The 21,917-nt window shown below is 67.0% G+C and overlaps 1 protein-coding gene across 2 annotated transcripts in view; it reads left to right on the top strand.

Annotated features, from left to right (window-relative positions):
- RUSC2 (RUN and SH3 domain containing 2) overlaps positions 1-21,692 on the top strand; it is a 43,549-nt gene extending 21,857 nt beyond the window's left edge. For both annotated transcript variants that reach the window (XM_067543568.1, XM_067543569.1), the window contains exons 2-12: positions 4,699-6,738; positions 10,151-10,828; positions 11,282-11,482; positions 12,620-12,763; positions 13,415-13,491; positions 14,445-14,619; positions 16,025-16,130; positions 17,294-17,340; positions 18,598-19,504; positions 19,951-20,124; positions 20,862-21,692. In XM_067543568.1, coding sequence (XP_067399669.1) covers positions 4,806-6,738; positions 10,151-10,828; positions 11,282-11,482; positions 12,620-12,763; positions 13,415-13,491; positions 14,445-14,619; positions 16,025-16,130; positions 17,294-17,340; positions 18,598-19,504; positions 19,951-20,124; positions 20,862-21,042 — 4,623 coding nt within the window. In that variant the 5' untranslated portion in view covers positions 4,699-4,805 and the 3' untranslated portion in view covers positions 21,043-21,692. The remainder of the gene's footprint in view (positions 1-4,698; positions 6,739-10,150; positions 10,829-11,281; positions 11,483-12,619; positions 12,764-13,414; positions 13,492-14,444; positions 14,620-16,024; positions 16,131-17,293; positions 17,341-18,597; positions 19,505-19,950; positions 20,125-20,861) is intronic.
- Positions 21,693-21,917: the final 225 nt, after the last annotated feature.

A 21,917-nucleotide genomic window follows, 5' to 3' on the forward strand; every position in this document is an offset into this window, starting at 1 on the left:
GAGCTGACCGATCACTTCCTATTATACAGGCCTGGGGACTTTGACCAGTCTAACTCGAGGTGCCAAAGCCGTTTTCCTTGGCATGCCTGATTCCGGTTGTCTCGTTACTGGGACGATCTTCCTGATGTTCACTTATCTTCTCCCGTAATGTCAGCCCAGTGCCTGTCTCAGCTCCATTGCTTCCCCCCAAGTCACTCCTTGCTTGTTAATTTAAGAGCCAGTCCGGACGGCTCCTGCTTCCCTCTCCTTATGGCACTCGCGAGTAAATCACGGATCTGAGCTGCACATTGCTGGGGGATGTTTCTGTGCCCAGGGAGATAAGACCTGTCATAAGTGACAGTGCACCTGGTGGGGAGGTGGAGTCGTCTGTGCACGCCAAGTGCATGTGTGTGCAAGCCATGCCCAAGCCATACGTGCTGGCCGTGTGTCTCCCAGTGCTCGTTCCCAGGAGGTGTGTGGGTTACACTGGCACTTTGACGTGCCAGCTCAGCAGGGGACCCCAGAACACACACAATTAGATTGTGGCGCACGCTGCCACACGACGTATTGGAGGCCAAGAATCTAGCAAGATTCAAAAGCGATGGGAAAAGAGCAGAATTGCCAGACACACAATGAGTGCGACTTGTTGGGAAGAGTCAACCCGGCTTTTGTAAAGAGAAATCCTGCCTCACCAGCTACTGGAATTCCTTGAAGGGGGTCAGCAAACGTGTGGACAAGGGTGATCCGGTGCATATAATGTGCTGGGACTGTCAGAAAGCCTTTGGCAAGGTCCCTCAATGAAGGCTCTTACGCAAAGTCAGCTGTTGTGGGATAAGAGAGAAGGTCCTCTCCTGCATCAGTAGCTGGGTAAATGACAGAAGACAAAGGGTGTTAAAACCGGTCAGTTTTCACAGTGGAGGGAGGTGGATAGCGGAATCCCCTAAAGATCTGCACTGGGACCAGTGCTTTTCAATAGTCATAAATCATCTGGGAAAAGGGGTAAATAGTGAAGTGGCAAAATTTACAGAGGATATAAAATTACTCAAGATCGATAAGTCCAAAGCAGACTGCGAAGCGTTAGAGGGGACTCACTAAACTGGGTGTCTGGGCAGCAATACAGCAAATGAAATTCAATGTTGATAAATGCAGAGTAATGCACATTGGAGAATATAATCCCAACTCTACATAGAAAATGATGGGCTCTAAATTAGCTGTTGCCACTCAAGAAAGACCTTGGAGTCATTGTGGATAGTTTTCTGAAAAAATCCACTCAACGTGCAGCAGCAGTCAGAAAAGCTAACCGGATGTTGGGAATGATTAGGAAAGGGAGAGATAATAAGACAGAAAATATCGTGTTGTCTCTGTGTAAATCCATGGTGCGCTGACGCACTGAATACTGGGTGCAGATCTGGTTGTCTCAGCAAAAAATATATATATTAGATTTGGAAGAGGTACAGAGAAGGGCAACAAAAATGGTTCGGGGTCTGGAGCAGCTTCCGTATGAGGATGGATTAAGACGGCTGGGACTTTTCAGCTTGGAAAAGAGACAACTAAGAGGGAATATGAGAGTTGTCTATAGAATCATGCCCAGTGTGGAGAAGGTGACTAAGGAAGGGTTGTTTACCCCTTCCCAAAACACAAGACCCAGTGTCACCCAATGGCAGCAGGTTTAAAGCAGGAAATATTTCTTCACCCCGCGCACCGAAGAGTGAGGGTGAGTGCTCTGCGTGGGGCAGGGCTGGATGGTGCGGCACCGAGCGGCTGGGAACATCCTCTGGTGGGGAGGTGGCTGTTGTCAGGGCCGGCAGCGCTGCTGGCTGACTCTGCCACACCAGCTGCAGCAGGAGGAATCCGCGTTCTTGTTGCCACTGGGGGCTGGCCAGGGGCCCGCCGGAGCTCCTGCATGTCTCGGGGAAGCCGGCGGCTTGGCTTCCTGCAGGGTGCGTTGCTGGGAGGCGGGATGCAGCAGTGGGTGCAGGAGGGAGAGCAGCCCCCAGGAGTCCCTCGGGTCGTGTCTGGGGCAGTCAGTGACCCAGAATCACAAGGGAGCCATAGCCGGGACTTGGGACCAAATGCACTGGGCAGAGCCGTGTGCGGTAGGGAGACGGCTGGCAAAGGGCTGCACGTAGTCCAGCTCCCCTGTTTCTCTGGCAGGCGGACGGACAAACTGCACCCTTCCATAACGGGCCATGCAAAGGAGAAGCCAGGCAGCTCCGTGAGGTTTGCTAGCAAAGCCCTGCTGGGGCTGTGGGCGTGTTCGGAGCAGCTCTTCAGACGCGGACCTGGGGATACTCAGCAGCAGGGGCCGTGGGGCCGTTCTCTGGTCAGGCTCCCCGGTCCCACCCTGACGCTGTTGTGGCTGCTGCGTCTGGGGGGCTGATGGAGCGAGACGGGCTCTGCCTTACAGCTGAAGGGAAGGGAGAAGTGACAACACACACCCAAACACACAAGGTGATCTTGTGACAGGCTGTGTCAGTCCCGCATTGGGCCAACGGGGGGGCTGGCCAAGCCCCCGGGACAGATCCTGGGGTGAGTGGCTCGGGTTCGTTGAGCCCTTGGCAGTTGGGGGAGGGGGTCAGTATAAATGATCTCCCTACAAAGGAACTGGGGCTTGAGGAATTTACGTGGGCCGAGGGGAGCAGACCTGAGGACAAGCGCAGGATGGACGCTGGAGCTATAAGGGCCTGTGTGAAGGGAGGCAGAGACTCTGGCCCAGGTGGAGGGGAGAGGACAGGCTCACACTACAAGGGACGGGTGGGTCTGCAAGGACGGGTGGAGCTGCAGGATGTAGTGGGCAAGGAGGAGACGTTTGTATTTCATGCCAGGGTAAAGGGGGAGCCAGTGGGTGACATGCTCGGCCTGTGAGCCGGGGGGTGGGTGCAGCCGGGGGGATTTGATCCAGGAGAGCGTTGCAGAGGGAGAAGCAGGAGATGTGCGCTGTCTGTGAGCTGGGGATCAGTGCTCAGCCTGTGGTCTGCGGGATCGGTGCAGTGGGACCGGTGGGCTGGCTAGTGGCAGAGAGGCCATAGAGGAGAGGCGTTGAGCAACCCAGGAATTGCCAGACTGGATCAAACCGGATCGAGGCCCATCCGCCGTCTCTGACGGGGCTCACCACCGGCTGCCTCGGAGGATGGTGCAAGGCCCCTGGCCCAGCAGATGTGACACAATCTGCCCCCAGCAGGTCTCACGCTGGTTGCTGCTGGGGAGCAGCTCCAGCCCTGAAGGAGGCGGTTGAGTAACCCTGCCATAGCTAACGGCTGTAACTTGGGATATCCCCTTCCCTGGCCCCCCTGGGCTGCAACAATCCCCATCCTCTCAGTCTCCAGCGGGGAGTTTTTCTGGGCCTGGCTCGGTCTCACCCCGCTCTGCGCCCTGCCAGTCCTGCGTGCCCTTTCTAGACTGCGCTGACCCGCGGGGAGCGGGTGGCGACCGGGAAGCGCTGCTGGGCAGTTGGGAGGGCTAGACGCTGCGGAGGTGGCTTGCATGGGGGGGGGGTGTAAGGACGGAGAAGCCAGCGTGCCCTCAGCGGGGTGACGGCGAGGGGCCGGCTGCCTGGCTGGGTGGCCCTGCACGGGCCCAGCCCCGGCTGGGTGTGATGAAATCCCAGCTCCCTGGCCCGCCGGACGCGCTTACTGCGCTCCCCAAACTCAGCCCAAGGCCTGTGGGTTTGTTTTGCTGTGATCTGAGTTGGCTCAGCTGCGTGTGGCTTGTCCCTGGCCGTTGCCCTCCCGCGCCGGGCTCTGTTCTGGCTTTGGCATGCGATGACACATCCGCCACGTTCTCCCTGCCGTCCGCCCGCTGCCCGGGCCCTGCCACCCCCCGCAGGAGTGTGTGGGCAGCCCGGCCAGCAGAGCGTCGGGCCGAGGGAGCCGCGCCTGTCGCTCAAGGGGCCAGAGACAGCAGAGAGCCCGGGCGCGGTCCCCGCAGCGCTGACAGCCCCTGGCTGGGGGGAAGGGGCAGAGCAGCGCTGATGGGCAATGCAGAACCTGATGGGGGAAGAGGGAACCGCTGGGCAGCTGCTGTGCTGAAAACGGAGCAGCCCCACCTGCCCAAGGGTTGCTTCCGCGGCACGTTACCCGGTGCTGGCTTGACCTGGCAAGCCCCCAAATGTGGGACTGGCTCAGGGCACCCCTGGCCGAGAGCCGCCTCCCCCTCCGCATGCCACGCTGCCCCGGCTGTGGTGCCCGAGCTGGAGCCCCCTTGGGTCCCCGAGGCGCCCGTCGCTGTTGAGCTCTCCCCAGGCCTGGCGTTGGCTGGGCTCAGGGTTGCTGCACGGCTCTTCCTTCCGCCCCAGCGTTCGGGGCGGGGGTGTTTCCAGGCTCTCCTGCTGCAGCCCTGTCTGGGTTGGAGCGAAGTCCCAGGGCCGAGCGGCAGGGAGCGGCGACTCAGTGACAGCGGGCAGGGACCTCCCGTCCAGACGCAGAGCTGCGTTCGGGGGCTGGTGCGCGCTGAACCGGTGATGGGGGCAGCCTCCCAGAACTGCCCGGGCTGCGTTTGGGCCCAACGGCTGCAGAGTGGTGTGTGTTAAATGGTGGGGGCTGGATTCTGGGCTGGCAGCAAGAGGCGAGGGTGGCCTGCTAGGTGCGCCCTACGTCCATGTCTCCTGCGAAGCAGGCCATGGCGCTGGGGAGAAGCCGGGCTGTGCCGGTTGGCCTGCAGTGACCTGCGCAATGGCTCCCTGGCGTGAGAGGTGACTTCCTGTTTTTTGTCTCCCTTCAGGTCTCTGAGTCCCCGCAGGAGATGTGTTCGCCCAGCCCCTCCCGCAGCCCACGCACCGTCCGTGGGTAGCGCCCGCTGGGCCGAGTTGCCGCCGAGCACGCCCAAGAATGGATAGTCCACCCAAGCTGGCGGGAGAAACGCTGATTGTCCATCACATCCCCCTGGTTCACTGCCAGGTCCCCGACAGGCCGTACTGCGGTGGGAGCAAGAGGGCCAATCCCTTTTGCCAGCCAGACCTGGGCATCACGCGGACCACCTCTCTGCCGGAGCGGGGCCTCTTGCAGGCCGACTCCCTGGTGTACAGCAGCTTGCTCCAGCCCTTGGACGCGCCGGCAGAGGCTGCGGAAGACACAGAGAGCACAGCGAGAGATTCGGTCGTCCCTGGCGTCAACAAACGGCACAATCCCTTCGTCCTGAGCCGAGGTGAGGGGCATGATCTGAGCGACACCGCGGGCCAGGCGTCCTTCCATCTGCACAGCTCCATGGTGGCTGGCAAGCCAGCTTTCCACCTGCGCGAGCTGGCGCTGCCCCCGTTCCACCTCCACGATGCCAGCCACGTCGTGAAGCCCTGGAGCATGGCCAGCCGGGCTGGCGTGGTGGATGGGCAAGAGGACAAAATCACCAGCGCTGACGTCCAGAAGAGGAACAACATTAACCGCTGCCACCTGGCTGCAGAGCGCATGGAGCTGGACGAGTGCACCTGCCAGCACCAGAGCTTCTCCTTCGAGGGCGCGGAGGACTGGAACCACAGCTCCGACGAGTCCGGGAGGAACCAGGACGCCCTGCACAGCCGGACCTGCAGCTGTTCCAGCAGCGAGCTCCAGCACTGCCGCTGCTACAGCACGTCCAGCCAGTCTGAGATGGGGGACCAGCAAATGGGCTACGTCAGCGACTCCTCGTGCAACAGCTCGGACGGGGTTCTGGTGAACTTCAGTGCCCTCTACAACAAAATGAACGGCCATTCGCGCTCCAACTTGAACTCTGCCAACCTGTCCTGCGACTCCTCCTTCTGCAGCCACTCCGACACGGGGGCCTTCTACCTGGACCTTCACTCGTCACCCACCGAGTCCAAGATGTCTTGTGAGTCACACCACCCAGAGAGCTCAGGGAAGGCGTGTGGGTGCCACCACCCGTCCTCGCCCGTCCTCGATGCCAACTGTAACTCCTACCACCTGCACTGTGAGCCGTGCCCGTCTGAGAACTCAGACCTCACCGCTTGCTTCCAGAGCCAAGCGCGGCTGGTGGTGGCCACCCAAAACTACTATAAATTAGTGACCTGTGACTTGTCTTCCCAGTCGTCTCCTAGCCCGGCAGGCTCTTCCATAACCAGTTGCTCTGAAGATCACACCAAAGGCAGCCCCCTCCAGCCCACGGAGTACTACCTGTTCAGAAGGCCTGATGCGAAGCCCGAGGAGAGCTGCCCGGGAGAGAGCAAGGGAGAAGCTGTGAGAAACATGATTGAGGGGCAAGTGTACGTCAACGTGTCCCCGCCCAACCTCAACGCTGGCCGGCCACGCTCCAGGAGCTACGATCGCAACCTGGACAGGAGCCCCGTGGGCAGGCTGGGCTCCCTGGAGCGTATGATGAGCTGCCCGGTCAAGCTGAGCGACAGCCCAGCGCTGGCCATCCAGAGCTCCCCCCCGAAGCGGGTGACTTCCTTTGCCGAGCTGGCGAAAGGCAGGAAGAAGAACGGCTCCTCTCCGCTGCTCAGAGTCAGCGGCGACTCTTCCTTGGAGTTCTCGCCCATCCCCGAGTTCCAGCAGGACTGCCTGGGAGCGCTCGAGGACCCGGCTCGTCGCAGCCAGAGCCTTCCACCCATGCCTTTCGGTCACTGCCTGAACCGGAGCTGCGAGGGCTCCCGCCTGGAGCACAGGTTGGGGGACGGGCCGCGGGCGTCTTCCAGCAAAGACTCAGGCGCCGGCAAGGTGCCATCCGACGGGCACGGGGCAGCCGAGCAGACCTCCCTCTCGCTGCTGATGGAGTCTGGTGCCAGCCCTGCCAGCGGGCACGGCCAGAGAGATGTTCGAGCCAGAGCGGATGGTAAGGAACCGAAGCAGAGATTATGATAGACGTAACCCGCAATTGCTCCCTTTGACTGCGAGGGAGGCTCTGTGGGTGGGGGGGAGATTCAGGGCTGTGCTCCCCGAGGAAAAGCACTGCCATGCGAGGTCATAAATACCCTCCCCACCCCCGCCCCAAGCCAGACCAGGGACGTTGCCTGCAGTGTATTGCTAGACCCTTGCTGGCTCGTTTCCGACCACACGTGTGATGGGCCTTGCGCAACCTGCCGTGGTTCTTGCAGAGACAGCATCTGTCCTTAACCTCTCGTGTTTCCTGCCATTTCCCGGGGGCGGTTTGCCCCCGCTCCCTCTGATGGGTGCCCTCATCACAACATTGGCTTAATCCCAAGGGGTCCCTGGGACCTTCAGCTCCCCAGACCGGGAGCTGGGGACGCTTAGCCCACGTGGTTACCAAAAATAACTCCGTGGCTTCTTAGCCTTTCACTGCCAGAGCCACGGGTTCAAATCCCCCCCTCCCACCACCGTGAAAAGGCGGAGGGGTCGCACTAAGAACCCTCTCCCTGCGTGGCATGGCTGGCACCGACTTCCCAGGAGCCAACCACAGGTGGCTGTTGGCCTGGGGAGCACGCCCCCTCCCGGCTCCGTCCTGCCTGGCCCAGGCCGGTTCTCCCCATTTCTGGGGGTGGGGGGGGGATTTTAAGTGAGGCAGCCCCAACCCCAGACTGTCAAGAAAAGAAACAGCGAGTGGGGCAGCCGGGCAGGGCAGGGCAGGGCAGGGAGGGTGGGCCTGGCCCGCTAGTGCTCGGCCATAACTTTCCTTTGGCGTTGGCATAGGTGCCGCCTGCACAGTGGCTGCCAGGAGCCAGGGGCCTGCTGGGTCGTTCCCAGCTCCGCGTTCTGCAGCGGGTTGCATGGGCCTGGCCAAAGTGCAGCTCTGCTCCCCGGGCCCCCACCTGGGCCCACTCCCTGCTGCTGCTCGGCCCCAGGATCCCTGGAGCTTCAGGGCGTGGAGAAGGGGCTCGGCTGGGATCGGGGCGACGCGGCCAGCTGGCTCGGGCAGGAATGTCTAGGACAACGCGTGAGACGGTCCATTGGTAATACGCTCCTGGCTCTAGTTACTCGGTTAACGGCTCGTTTACTCAGCAAATGAGGGGTCCTGCTGTGGCTGGGCAGTTCTGCCAGCCAGGCCCGGCTGTCTGGTGCGTAGCGCTGCTGCTACGGCCCTGGGCGCCGAGGGGCAGGGTGATACCGGCGAGGACTGGAGCAGGGTGTGGGGCTCTTTGCGCTCGCAGCCCGTTTGCCTGGTGCAGTGACGGCTGCCTGGCCCTGCGAGCAAATCACTGCTCGGATTCGTGCCCAGCCGATGCCGCGGAGCGACTGCCCAGCGCCGTGTGCAGGACCTTGCCAGCACCTCTTCTTCCCCGGGCTCTCCGCTGGCGGCTGCTGCCCTGCGTGTCGGCCACGGCCATGGCCCGTGTAACAGGCGAGTGCCACTCCCTTGCCGGCAGGGCTGGCCCTCCTGCCTCACTGCCTGGCCTCCCTGAGAAGAGAGTCGCACTGCCGCTACCTGCCCCCCCCTCGGAGCCGCCACTCCCTGCCTCCCTCTGACCCCTGCACCCTGACGGGTGCCCATCTCCCCGGGCCAGCGCCTGGCCGGTTTGCAAGGGGGCGAAGGCGCCAGCCCCGGTGTGCATGGGGCAGTTCCAGCTGGGCGTGGGCTCCCCCCCAGACATGGCAGCTGCTCAGTGCTGAGGTCTAGCGTGGCCAGGCAGTGACACTGCTGACGGGGCCCCCAGCAAGAGATACGGGTAGGGGGCTCTGGGGGGCCTGAGTGCAGCTGAGCCGGGGCCATTCAGTCCTTGGGGCCGGCTGCCTGCCCTTGCATCTTGCTGCTCTGTGTCGGAACTGGCCTTGGGGAGGGAGGAAAGGGCTCTATGGGGCACAGCCGAGCCCTCCCGCCGGCCCCCAAACCCAGTGTCGGTGTCAGCTGAGGCTGGAAAACAAATCCTCCAGCCCCTCTCCCTGCTGACCCCGAGCCCTGCCATCGCTGCCACCCCATCCGGCAGCGTTCGAGCTGCCTGGGCCAGGCTTCGCTTTGGCTGGGTGCAGCCGGGAGCCGCAGTGTCCCCGCAGCCAGCCCTGGCCCTGGCCCGGGGCGCTGGAGGGGGAAGCAAAGGAATCCCAGCGGGCCCAGTAAGAGGAGACTTGCTCAGTGCCTTCGGAGCATGCCCTGGGTCCTCTTACAGCCCCCCCGGCCGTCCACCCCGCTGCTCTGCAAAGCCAGCGGGGCAGCACCGCCTGGATGGGGAGCAGGCATGAGCGACAGCCGAACCCCGGGTTCGAGGGTGGGAGTGAAGGGTGGGCCATGGCAGCTGGGCCCTGCCCCGGCTGGGGCTCTGCGGGGCTCGTCGCTGGTTGGCGCCCGGTTAGCCAGCCTGAGCCTGCGGGAAGGGCTGTAAATGCTGAGCCAGCTGCCAGGAGGGAGGTGGGTGGCGGCTCTGTCAAATGTGGGCGGAGCCATTCAAACATCCGCCGGGGGTTCCCAGCGCAGACTGCTCGGCAATGCCCCATGCAGGGCCTGCCGGGACGTGGCCCCTGCGACTCGCATCCTGCTGAGCACGTGCAGCGAGAAGTAAGCCCCCCAGCCAGGCCGTCTGCGGGCGAGGCTGGCGTTCCATCCCTGTGCCACCCCGGGGGCATTTCTCCCTGACCCTCGCTGGTGGCAGCAAGTCATGTCCTTCAGCAGGGGCACTGGAGCCTGGTCTTGGCACAGCCACGCCAGCGAGCACGGCGGCATCCCCATGGCGCTGTCAGACAGTCCCTGCAGCCTGGATGTCACAAGTGCAAACCCCCGAGGGCCCGAGAGTGCCCGGAGCCTCCGTCAGCGTGCACAGTTCCACACAGCTTTTGCACACTCGCTTGTGGCAAATGTCCTGTGTGCAGGCGTGTAGTGCCTGTGGGTCCTGCCTGCCAGCGGTTTGCAGGTGTCGTTGTTGGCGCGCGTGGGGGCCTCTTGGAAAGGTTCTCAGGGAGCCCTGCCCGCGTTTCCCGCCACGGCGTTTTAGGCAATGAACTCCGGGGGGTGGGGGTGGCTCACAAGTGGAGGGGCCGGAGCTTGGGGTGCGGCTGTGGTGGGCAGCCGGGCCAGGGCGAAAGTGGGGCCTGGCCGGGGCAGAGGCGAGCAAGTGGGAGCCCGGTGAGCAGGGCTGGGGAATGGTGCAGCAGCTGCCGCGGGAGGAAGTTCCCTTGCCCCCCGGCCCCCTCTTGGCGACCGTCTCCTCAGAGCCTGGGCCCCGCATAGCAGGGCCGTGGCTAGGAGGCTGCCGCCAGCCGGCTAGTGCCAGGAGTTCCCTGCACCGGGCTGTGGCTCCAGCCCGTGGCTGCCCCTCGTCTCCTGCCGCCCGCTCACGCTCTGCCCGTCTCTCTCGCAGGGGGCGGCGCGGACAGCAAGGCGGTCGTGCGCTACAGCAAGGAGCAGCGCCCCACCACCCTGCCCATCCAGCCCTTCGTCTTCCAGCACCACTTCAGCAAGCCGGCCAAGGCCCGGCCCCTGCACGGCCACCTGGCCGCCAGCCTGTCCCAGCTCTGCGGCGTCGCCAGCAGCCGACCCGCCGGCCAGCAGCCCCCCGCCGGCGCCCAGTCGTCCACCGCGGCGGACCGGCCCGTGGCCCTCGCCCAGCGCTCGGTGGACGGCGCCGCCTCCCTCGGCGACGGCTGCCCCACCAAGCCGGCCCAGGAGGGCACTCGCCCGTCCCCCCTGGGGAGCTACTCGCCCGTGCGCGGCGCCGGGCCTTTCTTCCAGAGCCCGGACTCCTCTTTGCCCAGCCCGGAGAGAGCCGGCGAGAGCCACCCTCCGAGCAGCGGGTCCCGCCCGCTCTCGGCCCCCCTGCTTGCCACGCAGCCCGCCCACGCAGACCTGCACCCCCTGCAGAGCCCCACGCCGGTGCCCAGGAAGGAGGCGCCGTTAGCGCCGAGCGCGCAGGCCCCCGAGTGCCAGCTCCGGGGCGGCTCCGGGACGAGCGTGAGCCTGGCGGAGCCCCAGTGGCGAGGCAGCGGTGAGACTGGCAGCTCCGGGTCGCTGAGCAGCGCGGGCACGCGGCCCCTCAACGGTACGTCCCTGCGGCGGGCACTGGGGCGGGTCGGCCCCGGCGGTCTGGCCCCCGCGCCTCCGTTGGCTTGCGCTGGGAGCCGAGGCCATGGGAGAGCGGCAGCGGGCCGAGCGTCACGGGTGCCAGCAGCTCTGTCACGCACTGCCTCGCTCGGCACGGCCCCGAGCGCCCCCAGCCCCACCCTCTGCATGTGACCCCTGGGGCTGGCAGCCCCTGGCGCCCGGGCGGCCTGCGGCACGTGCCCTGCGGCCGGCTCCCGCCAGCCCCCCAGCCGGCAGGTCTCTCGGGGAAGGCCTGGCGCGTCCCTGCTGCTCGGCCCTGGCCCCGGCTCCCCTCCCGCGAACGTCTCTGCCGCGCTGCCGGGTGTGACTAACGTGCTGTGTCTGTCCCTGTCTCTGTGTCTCTTTCTCTCGCCCCCCGCGACCACCTGGCCCGCGGCGCCTCCCTCGCTAGCAAACCACCTCTCCCCTCAAGCGCTGAAGTGGCGGGAGTACAGGCGGAGGAACCCCCTGGGCCTGGACCGCGGCTCGGGGCCGGCCGGGTTAGCAGGCAGCCTGGACAGGAGGCAGCAGGAGCCCAGGCTGGCCCGGAGGAACCCCATCTTTGAGTTCCCTGGTTCCCTCAACGCCGGCTACGCGCACTGCAGGCTGAACGGTGCGCCTCCGCCTCGCGGGGTGACTCCCCCTCCATCCGCCCCCCCGGGCACTGTGCCTGGCCCGGGGGCTGCGGTGAACACGCCTGTGAGCGTGGGGGGGCAGGGAGAGCAGAGAGGTGTGAGATTATCCCCCCCCCATTGACGGGCCCAGCCAGCGTGGGCCCCGCTCTGCACCGCAGGCAGGTGGCTCGGCGCACGTCCCAGCTCTGGGCGGGCAGCGATGGCCGAGGCACTGAGGGCCCCACCCAAGGGCCCCTGGGCCCAGCCTGGCTTGCAAAAGGGAGCCTGCTGCAGCCACCTCCGTTTTCCTCTGGCCCTGGGAGACGCCGATCCCGCGTCCCACTGTCCGTCTGCTCAGAGCCAGACAGGCCCTGTCTACGGGGACCGCTAGCCTGCAGGGGAACCCCCGGGGGGAAGGTGCTGGTGCTGGGCTGTGCCCCCACCGCCGGTACAGGGGGAGGGGGAGGCAAACGCTGCCCTGTGCCCAGGACTGGCTGACCCCAGCACGACTCCCCAGCCCGCCTGAGCCGCCTGGGCCGAGGGCCGAGCTTTCTTGGGGGCTGGCCCAGACCATGCAACAAACCCGCAGGATCTAGGGACCGTCCCAAACCTCCCCCGGCCAGCGTGAGCTGCGCAGCGACAGCCACCGGCCCCCCCGGCAGGAAAGGACAGAGGAAGAACAGGTTAAAGAGCCCTTGCATCACTTCCCCTGGGAGAGTCGCGGGGGCGAGGGTGGCCTGCGGCACGGGCTGGCCACGGCAGTGAGCAGCGGGGCGGCTGGCGGGGGCGTCCGTGCTGTGTGCGCCTGTCGGGCAGCCCTGGACGTCCGGCCTGGGGCCGGTGACCCCCCCAGCCTGGCCAGCCCCAGCCTGAGCCAGGAGCCGGGTTCGGCATGCCCTGGCGGTGAGCGTGCTGTGAGACGGAGAGCCGTGCGAACCAGGGCTGTCCCGTCGAGTCACTGCCCCGCCGGGCGCATGCCACGCCGAGAGCCATGCGGCACTGGCCCTGGGCTCGGCCGGGCTGCTGGCAAGTGCCTGCTGCTGCCAGCTACCTCGGGAGCGGGCGGGTCCCAGCTAGGGCAGGGCTGCCTTCGCCTGCCTCTCGGACTGATCGCGCTTCCTGTCTCCGGCCCGCAGGCCAGCCTGTGAGACAGCTGCAGCTCAGCTGCTCCGACTTCTTCCCCGAGTACTTCTCCCTGGCCGAGAAGCCTCCGGCCGAGTTCTGCCTGTCCCCGGACGGCAGCGCGGAGTCCATCTCCATCGACCTGCTGCAGAAGAGAGGTAGGGGGGCCGAGAGCGCAGCGAAGCCCCGAGCAAAGGCTCCACTTTCAGGACACGCTTGGAACTGCCGCTGCGCCCTGAGCCACGGCCCCTTCCTGTGCCGCTGTCGATGCAGGGGGCACCCAAGCCCGTTCCCGGGGGCCCAGCCCGCGTCCTGCGCCAGCTCTCCAGCGCTGACGGGTCCACAGCTTGTTCCTGTGCCTCGTAGCTTTAAACAGAGCTACCCCAGCAGGGCCGGAGCCCGGCACGGCCCCCCCTCACCCCCCACACCCAGCACCTCCCCCCGGCCAGCCACCCCAGAGCCCTTCCTGGGAACATCCCTCGGCTCCAGCAGCACCTATCGTCCCTGTGAACCTTTGCCACCCGTTGGCTACACCCTGCCCTTCGCCAGCCTGCTCCCCTTGCAGAGCCGGGCACGGGGGGGGGGGGTGCTGGCTGATCCGTGGGGGCAGAGAGCCGGCTCTGCTCCTAGCCAGACGTGGGGGGTGGCCGGGATGGGGCATCAGCTGGCAGCCTGGGGGGGCTCGCTGTCACCTGAATGCGGTAAAACCAGCATGTGGACGGGGGGTGCCGGGGCGCTGGCGCTGTGCAGGCAGCCTGGCTCCCCCGGCAGCTCCCAGGGCCTCCCCTGACGCGGTCTCTGTCCTCCAGGGCTGGTGAAGGCGATCAACACGGCCGTGGATCTGATCGTGGCTCACTTCGGAACGAGCCGGGATCTGGGGGTGAAGGTAACACCGCTGCCCTTCTGCCGCGTGCTGGGGCTGGGCCGTGGGTCCCATGGGCCGGGGGGTGGGGGCCAGCGCAGCACTGCTGTTGGCCCACTAGCTCACCCCCGGGGCACGGCAATATTTTCACAGCGTGTTAAACCTTCGTCAACATCCCCTGCCCCCCTCCACCCCCCGCCCCAGAGCCGCAGTGTGATCGGACTCAGGGAACCGGCGCCCTCGGCTCCGTCTTGTGAGGTTGCAGCTTTTGAGCCCGAGCCAGGTGCCGGAGCTCGCTAACGCGCCTGCCCTGCTCCGTAACATGCTGGGTCCTCTGCCGCCCTGCGCCCACAGGGAGCCCCTCCTGCGCTGCAGGCCCCTCTGCCAGCCACGCGGCCACTGGCTCCGGCTCCCAACGTGCCGGCGGTGGCGCAGGGAATGGCCGCTTGCCTGCGGGCATCCTGGCTCTGAGTCGGTCGTGATGGGGCGGGTGGGGTCCCTTACACCAGGAATGGTGGTTACTCCAGGGCCAGGGGCTGCTCTGCTTTGCCAGTCCGCAAGGAAAAGCAGCCGGAGGGGCGGGGAGGGGCTCGCTGCCGTGGGGATGCGCTCGTGGGGCCTACGCGTGGCTGGGGCTGGGGGCTGCTGGCAGAGAGGGGTCGCCCGTACCCCGCAGGATGTAACAGAGCCAGCACCAGCCTTTGCCTGCAGCGCACGGTGGCGAAATGGCCCCGGGGGCAGCTGATGGCGGAGGGGCAGCATGGGATAGTCTGAACGTGCAGGTGTGACCCGCTCGCTGGAGGAGCTGCCGGGCTCAGCACTGCACACCTTGGAGCTGTTTACTTCACCCAGCCCCCCGCGCTGGCCAGCCCCGTCAGTGCAGCCCCAGCCCTCACCCCTGGAACTCCCTGCAGCAGGACGCCGAGCAGTCAGCGGCACCGCCACTGACCCTCTGCCTCCCACCTGCTCTCTCCCAGGCCAAGCTTGGGAACAGCTCGGTGAGCCCCAACGTGGGGCACCTCATCCTGAAGTACCTGTGCCCGGCCATCCGGGACATCCTGAGCGACGGGCTGAAGGGCTACGTGCTGGACGTGATCATCGGCCAGCGGAAGAACACCCCCTGGAGCGTGGTGGAGGCGTCCACCCAGCTAGGTACCGTTCAGCCCAGCCCTGGGCGTGAGGTTTGCTCCTGCACCAGGAACCCACTAACACTGCACCCAAGCAGGGGGCCTGGGCTGACGGCAGCCAGACCCCCCCCTCCCCAGAGCATGCTGCTGGGCTGGTTAGCTGGGGCATTTCCCATGACCCCAGCCCTTTGGGGCACACCCTGCCTGTGTGTGTCCAGGGGCGAGCGAGGCCTGTGGGTCTGTGCATGCTCCGGGGGTGTGAGATGAGCTGCTCAGCTAGTCCGAGGTTGCGATATCAGCCCCAGTTCCTTAGTTACCTGGTTTGGGCTCCAGTCAGACGCAGCTTCCAGCCAAGCCCCCGGCTCTGACCCTGCAGCCGGCTGGGGCCGAGGGCTCCCTGATGCTGAGCCCAGACGCTGCCCTCCCAGATCGGCTCTGCTCTCCAGACGGCCTGGCGGGTGCCCGGCTCCTAGCCCCCAGCTGCTGTCTCAGGAGTGGCCAGGTCTGACTAGCTGCCGGCTCGTCCCTCGATAGCAACAAGGATGCGGGGCCCCGTGCTCAGAGCCGATGGGGTTTGGGTGCACGGCTCCCAGGCAGGGCTGGAGCAGGGCCAGCCGGGCGTGGAGCGAGAGGTGCTACCGCATGGTCACTTCTCCGGTAGGACCAGGCCCCGGGTGCTGGGCTGTGGGTGAGACGGTGCCTGGCGCCCGCACCCTCTGCTGCCAGCTCCCTCGGAGGTGGGGTCCTAGCGAGCACCACCCCCCAGAGACCCCGGGCTGCAGGCAGACGCGGTCCTGCTATGGGAGTGGGTTTGCAGTCGAGGCAGGCCGGCCCAGACTCTGCTGTGCTGGGGGCTGTACTGGGAACTGTCCCCGCAGCAACGGGGCCTCTGGCCCCTGCTCCTGGGCGGGTTGCAGTCTGCTCCGGCAGCGGCTCTCCAGGGGCACGGCTGCGCCGTGAGCTGGTGGCGCTGGCCTGCACCAGCTGGAATCGCGCTAGCATGTGAGCAGCAGGGGGGTGAACTGTGCCGAGAACAATCCCGTCCCAGACACTAGCCCACCCACCGCTCACACGCAGCCGCTGGTGCGAAGAGTTAGTGCGAGCACGTCTCCTCGCACAGCGCCAGTGCCAGCCGCCCTTGGAGCCAGGCGGGCTCTGCCACTGGGGCCCAGACATGAGTTGAAGCTGTCCCCAGTTTCCAAAGCGGGGTGACAGGCGACTGTCCTTTCCTGTGGGCCCCGACGGGCACGGCAGGAGCTGCTTCCTTCCCCAGCGCCGGCAGGGAGCCCCATGCTCCCCACGGAGCAGACGACAGAATGCGCAGCATGTTGGGGCAGACAAGGCCCCGGCCGGATCCTGTCCTTTAGGCTGCAGCCCGGGAGGCTCCGTTCCTGCCCCTGCTCCGTGACTAACGTCCCCTCGTCTCACAGGCCCCTCCACCAAGGTGCTGCATAGTCTGCACAGCAAGATCAGCCAGTACGCCGAGCTGACCAGCCCCAGCATGAGATTCAACGCCTTCATCTTCGGCCTTCTCAAGTAAGCGGCCCCCCCCCGCAACGCGACTCACCTCCGTGCTGCCGCGGGACCAGCCTGGGCAGGGCAGGGCCAGCGCCCCTCCCTGCCCGCCGGCCGCCGCGCTAGTCCCTGAGCCCCGGAGTGCTCCAGAAACCAGGCACGGGGAACGTTTGCCCCAAGAGCCGGGGAAACGGCGGCGATTTGCCAGAGGGGGACTAGGCAAGCGCTGGCCATGGGAGAACTTGGAGCGGTCGCAGACCTCCCCACCCAGCCGGTTAACGCTGGTGCTGGGCTGGGCAGGCCTGTGGGCGTGCTGGGCTGGGGACGGTGCGTGTGTTGGGGGGTGTAGATACGGTTCTGTGGCTTGTCGTCTGTAACCGCCTCTGCGGTCGCTTTGGTTTAACCCTTCCCCACAGGCCGGGGAACCCAGCGCACGAGACCCCGACAGAGAAGCCGCTAGAACCAAAGCGAGAAGTGGCTGAGTTGGGCAGGCTGCGTCACGGGCCGAAGCAAACAAAGGGACTGAGATTCCCAGTGCTCCCCGGCTAACGCCGCAGGCCGGGCTAGCCACATGCAAGGGCTTCGATTCATCCCCTGGGCTCTGACCCTGCGCCAAATGGCTCGGGCAGAGTCGCTCCACGTCCCCTCTGAGCAGGCTTTGGCCGGAGCCTCTCCCTTGCCTCCGGGGCGGGTTTCAGGGCTGGCACCACCTGGAGTCAGGGAATGAAACATTCCAGCATCGTCTCTGCCCCTCTCCCCGGCGCATCCGGCTGCCCGGCCTGCCCCTGGACCTACTCACGTGTTGGCAGATCACAGGCCAGCTGTGCTCACCCTGGCCCTGGCCCGGCACGGCTCCCCTTGCGCAGACTCCCCCGGATCCCTCGGCCAGAGCAGGCTGGGCTGGGACGGTCACAGCAGGACGTGGGGTCACAACAGCAGCTCACCCGTGGGAGAGCAACACGGCCTCTTCAGTGCTGGGGCCCTGGGCAGCCCTGTGGCGTTTGCAGCTGGGGAATTAGCCTCCCCCCCCGCATTGTGTTCTGAGCCCCCCATTGCTCCCCGCCGGGCTCAGCTGGGAAGCTGCCCCACTCCAGCTGTGCTGCTTCCCACAGAACATCTGGAAGGAGTTGGGTCAAAGGTGTGTCGTTGGGGCTCACCTTTACTGCTTGTTTCCTTTCCTGCAGCCTCCGCTCCCTGGAGTTCTGGGTCAATCACCTGTATAACCACGAAGGTAAGTGCCTGGGGGGGCCGGGCAGAGCGCGGGGGGCAGAGTGCAGGGGTGGGCAGAGCAGACGGGCACAGTGCAGGGGCCTGGGTTCGGGGCTGGGCAGAACACAGCATGGGCAGCCTAGCAGAGACGGGGGGTTGCAGACGTGCCTGCGAGCTGAACAAGACCTGCTCCATTCCTCCTCTGAGCCGGGGGCTCCTCCCTCGCCTGGGGGGTTTCAGCAGCACCCAGGGGTCGGGGATCCCCAAAACGAGAGGCTCCTTTGGGAGGGTCCCTGATTCGCAGCTCAGCCGCCTGGAGCAGAGCATCCTGGGGCCCTGTCGCCGCGTTGCTTGGCTGCTTCCCCTCAGCTCTGCTGCAGCCCTGGGTCTCCGGCCCCATGCTGCTGGGTGGAGGGGCCCCCTGGGGCAGGGCACACGACAGCAGAGAAACCTGGGCCCCTGAGCACGGAGGGGCGGGTGGGGACGTTCCCCTTGGAGCCGAGCGAGGCCCTCGCTGTCCCTGGAACGCAGCTGTGCGTGTCGGCCGGGACCGGGCCGGGTCTGCGGCCAAGGCATGGGCGTGCGGGGATGGGACGGGGTTTGTCTCCCTGCGCTGCAGCACCGTGGCCAACTGGCCGAGGAGCTGGGAGGGTGACGCTCGCCGGCAGCAGGGCAGGCCGGATCCATTCGTGTTTGCAAAGCACTGAGCCCCTTGCCTGGCGGGGCCTGCCACCCCCCACGGGTCGGGGGGGGGGGGCCGCGTGTTGTAAGCTGGGTAGGGAGGGCTCTCGTGTCCCATCGGGAGCCCCCCTCACCCGCCAGCCCCAGCTACCGGCTCCTCAGCGTCACGGCAGCGCCGCTCCCCAGCGGGCGAGTTTCCCGCGGCTCGCGGCTGCGCGGAGATGGGGCTGGTCCCGTGTGACGGGCCCTGCAGGTGCTGACGCTCGTTGGCTGCCGCCTACTTCCCGGGGGTGCGAGACGGGCCGGGGGCGCTGATCCTGGGCCGTAGGGCAGAAGCGGGGACACGGCACGGCTGGTACAACGGGGCCTGGCTGCTGGGTGGGGACCGTCTGAGTGAGATGCAGGAGCCTGGCCAGCTCTGCCCCAGGCACGTCGGGGTCCCACAGGAGGTTTGCCCGGCGCTGGCGGGCCCCACCGCTCCCCGGGCTGGCCCCCTGCCCCACGGCCACGCCGGCTGCCCCCCGCCCTGCCGCCTGGGAAGCGTCGCTGGCGTCGGGGCGGGTGCGCTGGGCTCTGATGGCTGTCCCTCCGCCTGCAGACATCGTCCTGGCGCACTACCAGCCTGTGGGCTTCCTGTGCCTGGCTCACAGCGTCTGCCAGGCCCTGCTGGAGGAGCTGCTGCTCCTGCTCCAGCCCTTGTCCCTGCTGCCCTTCAGCCTGGACCTGCTCTTCGAGCACCACCTGCTGCAGATGGGCAGGGAGCAGCAGCAGCGGAAGGAGCTGCTCCGCGTCAAGCAGGACCTGCTGCTCTCCGTGCACTCCACCCTGCAGCTGATGCGGACCCGGGCCGGCGCCGAGGAGCCTGACGGCTGGAGCACCCCCCCGGAGCAGCGCCAGGCGGGCACCGGGGAAGAGGGGCCGGCTGCAGGCCGGGACCAGGAGGCAGCGGCCTGTGAAGGGGTCAAGGGGGCGGGCGGCCGGGAGGAGGAGCAGAGGAAGGCGAAGGAGGGCGCCTGGGAGGGGAGGAAGGACAAGCAGGCCGGCTGGTGGTACCAGCTCATGCAGAGCTCCCAGGTTTACATCGAGGGCTCGGCTGCAGGCTCCAAGTTCGCCCGCCCCGAGAAGAAGAAGGCGGCACCCGGAGCCGCGCCCAGGCCGGCCGAGGGCAGGAGGGCGCCACCGCCCCGCGAGGGCGTGGTGGAGGGGGCGGAGGCCTGCCCCGTGGAGGAGAGGCCCAGAGCCGCGGGGGGGAAGGCGCAGCTGGCGCCCGCTGGCGAGGGCAGCGCGAGGAGCTGGCCCTCCTGGATGGGGAGCCCGCCGGACTCGGTGCTGGCAGAGCTGAGGCACAGCAAGGAGAAGGAAAACGGGGCTCTGCAGAGACCGGGGGCGGCCGCGCCCCCGCCTGAGGGGAGCAGCCCCAGCGCCCCCGACAGCAGCCAGCCCATCAAGTGGGGCCACCTGTTCGGGGCGAGGAAAGTGCAGAAGGAGGCCAGGCCGGCCAACAGGTAGGGAGGGGCCCAGAGGGCTGGTAACCCGGGGGGTGGCAGGCGGGTTCGTGCTGGGCCTGTACCTCCCAGAGCCCCGGGCAGGGCCAGGGGCTGCCCCACAGGAGACGACTCCGGGGCCCAGCGCCTTGAGCGGCAGCGGCTCCCCTGAGCCCCTCAGGCCCCGAGGTAGCAGGGAGGAGCTGAGCCGGCGTGCTCTGGGGCAGGATGTCTCAGGCCAGGGCACTGCCTGAGCTGGGATGTGCCCCATGCATCTGCCCTCCCCAGAGGTGGCTGCATTTCCAGGGTGACGCGATCCCGCTGTGGGCGCAGGGCCTGCGGGGGTCTTTCGGGCTAGGGATGTAACCTGTCTCCCCCGGCGGGGCCCACGCCATCTGGCGGGCACAGCTCTGGGCACTGGGGCCCCGGCACACGTCCCTGGTTGACTCCACCCCCTTCCCTTTCAGGTTGCCCTCTGGCTGGCTGACCCTGGACAAGTCCATGTTCCAGCTCCTGGCCCAGACGGTGGGGGCAGGAATGTGGAGAGAGGCGACCCCCGAGCCCGACCGGCTGCCGACGGAGCTGCCCAGCGAGCCCCCGGAACAGCAGCCGGCTGGGGGCCTGCACCCCAGAACCCCCTGGTGAGCAGCGCTGGCCTTTAGGGGGAGACCTGGGGTGGGCGTGGAGCCCAGGCCGAGGAGGGATTAGTCTGGCCCCGTCCATCCCCAGGCTCTAGGTGCTAAGGGGGCTCTGTCCGGTGCCCAGCGCCCAGCTGGCTCAGCAGGGCGCTGCCGGGGCGAGCGGCTCCGCTCACAGGCCCCCCACGCACCGCTGCGCTCTCCCTGCCGGCTGCTCGGAGCGCCCAGCTCAGCGCCAGCTTCTATCCTGAGAGCCACGGCCGCCCGCGGGGACTGGCCCAGCTGGCTGGACCCCGGCCCTCCTGCGCGCAATGACGGCCCAACCCCGTGGGATCTCGAGGGCAGCTCAGCCGCCAGGTGAGCCGTGGGGCGCGGCTGCGCTTGGTGCACGCTTCACTCGCCGAGCGACGCGCCCTGAACCCTTCCCTGCCTGCCCCGCCCCACACACCCCAAACCTCGCCTTGGCCACCCCCCCACTCTGAGGCTGAGACAGCCCCTGCCCCAGCGCCCTGGCTGCCCCACATTCCACGCCAGGGAGCTGGGGGGTTGGGAAGCATTGTAACGGGTTTCGTGGGGGGCAGGGCTCTGGCAGGGGAAGGGGGTGCAGCTGTCCAAGCTGGGTGTCGGGGAGCGTTTTGTTTGCCCCCCTCTGGCCAGCGTGGAGCCCGCCCCCCCACGGGCGTGCCAAGGGCCAGAGGGCGCCGGGCTGTAACGTGGCCTCCCCTCCGCTCTCCCCGCAGCGAGGTGAAAGCCCTTTGCCATCACATCGCCACCGAGGCGGGACAGCTGAGCTTCAACAAAGGGGACGTGCTGCGCGTGCTGGCCAAGGTGGACGGCGACTGGCTGCGGTGCGGGCTGGGCTCGCAGCGGGGGCTGGTGCCCATCATGTACGTCACCCACCCGGCGGACGAGGACTACTGAGGGGCCGGGCTGCCTGCCACGCACAGGACCACGGGCTAGTGAGGCTGCTCCGCGGGGGCCGCCTGGCCGGGGGAACGGACACAGCGTCTCGCCAGGCCGGTCCCTCCCCGCCGTTACAGAAACCTGGGGGCAGCCTCGCCCGCCCCATGCCCTGCCGCAGGCTGCTGCGTCCCGGGGACCTGGCGCTAGTGCCGCGTGGGCAGACGTGGTGTCGCCACGTGCCCAGGGCCTGGCCACGCGCCGGGGACTCGTATGTAGCAGCACTGCTGCTGCCCTGGCGCCCAGCTGCTGGACTGGGCAGGGACTGGCTGCAGACTACAATCCCCAGCATGCACTGCTCCGCGGACCCAGGGGCGTGGCAGGACCGCTGCTCAGCAGGCTGCCCCCTTGTGGCGTCAGGCTGCACTGCAGTGCCCCAGGCCCGCTTTGCGCTAGACTCAGAGCATCCCCGTGCGCTAATGACATTAATACCGCGGCATGTATTGTAGCCAGCCGGACACCGAGCCCCGCGCCAGCCGGCCAGGTACGGGGACGCGCCAGCCGGCCAGCCCTGGCACTGCCATGCTGCGGGGCTGCCTGCTCCGGGCACAGGAGCTGGCGAAGGTGCACGGCCCTGCAGTGTTAGAGGCAGTTACGCCTTGGGGGGGGGGGGGGGGAGGGGGTTAGCTCCAGCCCTGTGCAGACGCAGTGCTTCGGGGTGCTCTCCCCTCCCCCCATCCACTGCTCTGGCCATGGAGTCGCTGCCCGGGGCCACAGCTGGCCAGTGGGGTGCCGTGTGACTGGCACGGACTTGGCATCCAGTGGGGTAAGGGGGTGCTCACTGGGGGGGGGGAGGAGTGCTCCTCTCTTGGGGTGGGAGGGAGGTGGGGGCAGGG

This window comes from Emydura macquarii, unplaced genomic scaffold (assembly GCF_026122565.2).
Source record: "Emydura macquarii macquarii isolate MOO-44397 ecotype Brisbane River unplaced genomic scaffold, CSIRO-AGI_Emac_v2 contig_915, whole genome shotgun sequence".
Taxonomy (NCBI): Eukaryota; Metazoa; Chordata; order Testudines; family Chelidae; genus Emydura; species Emydura macquarii.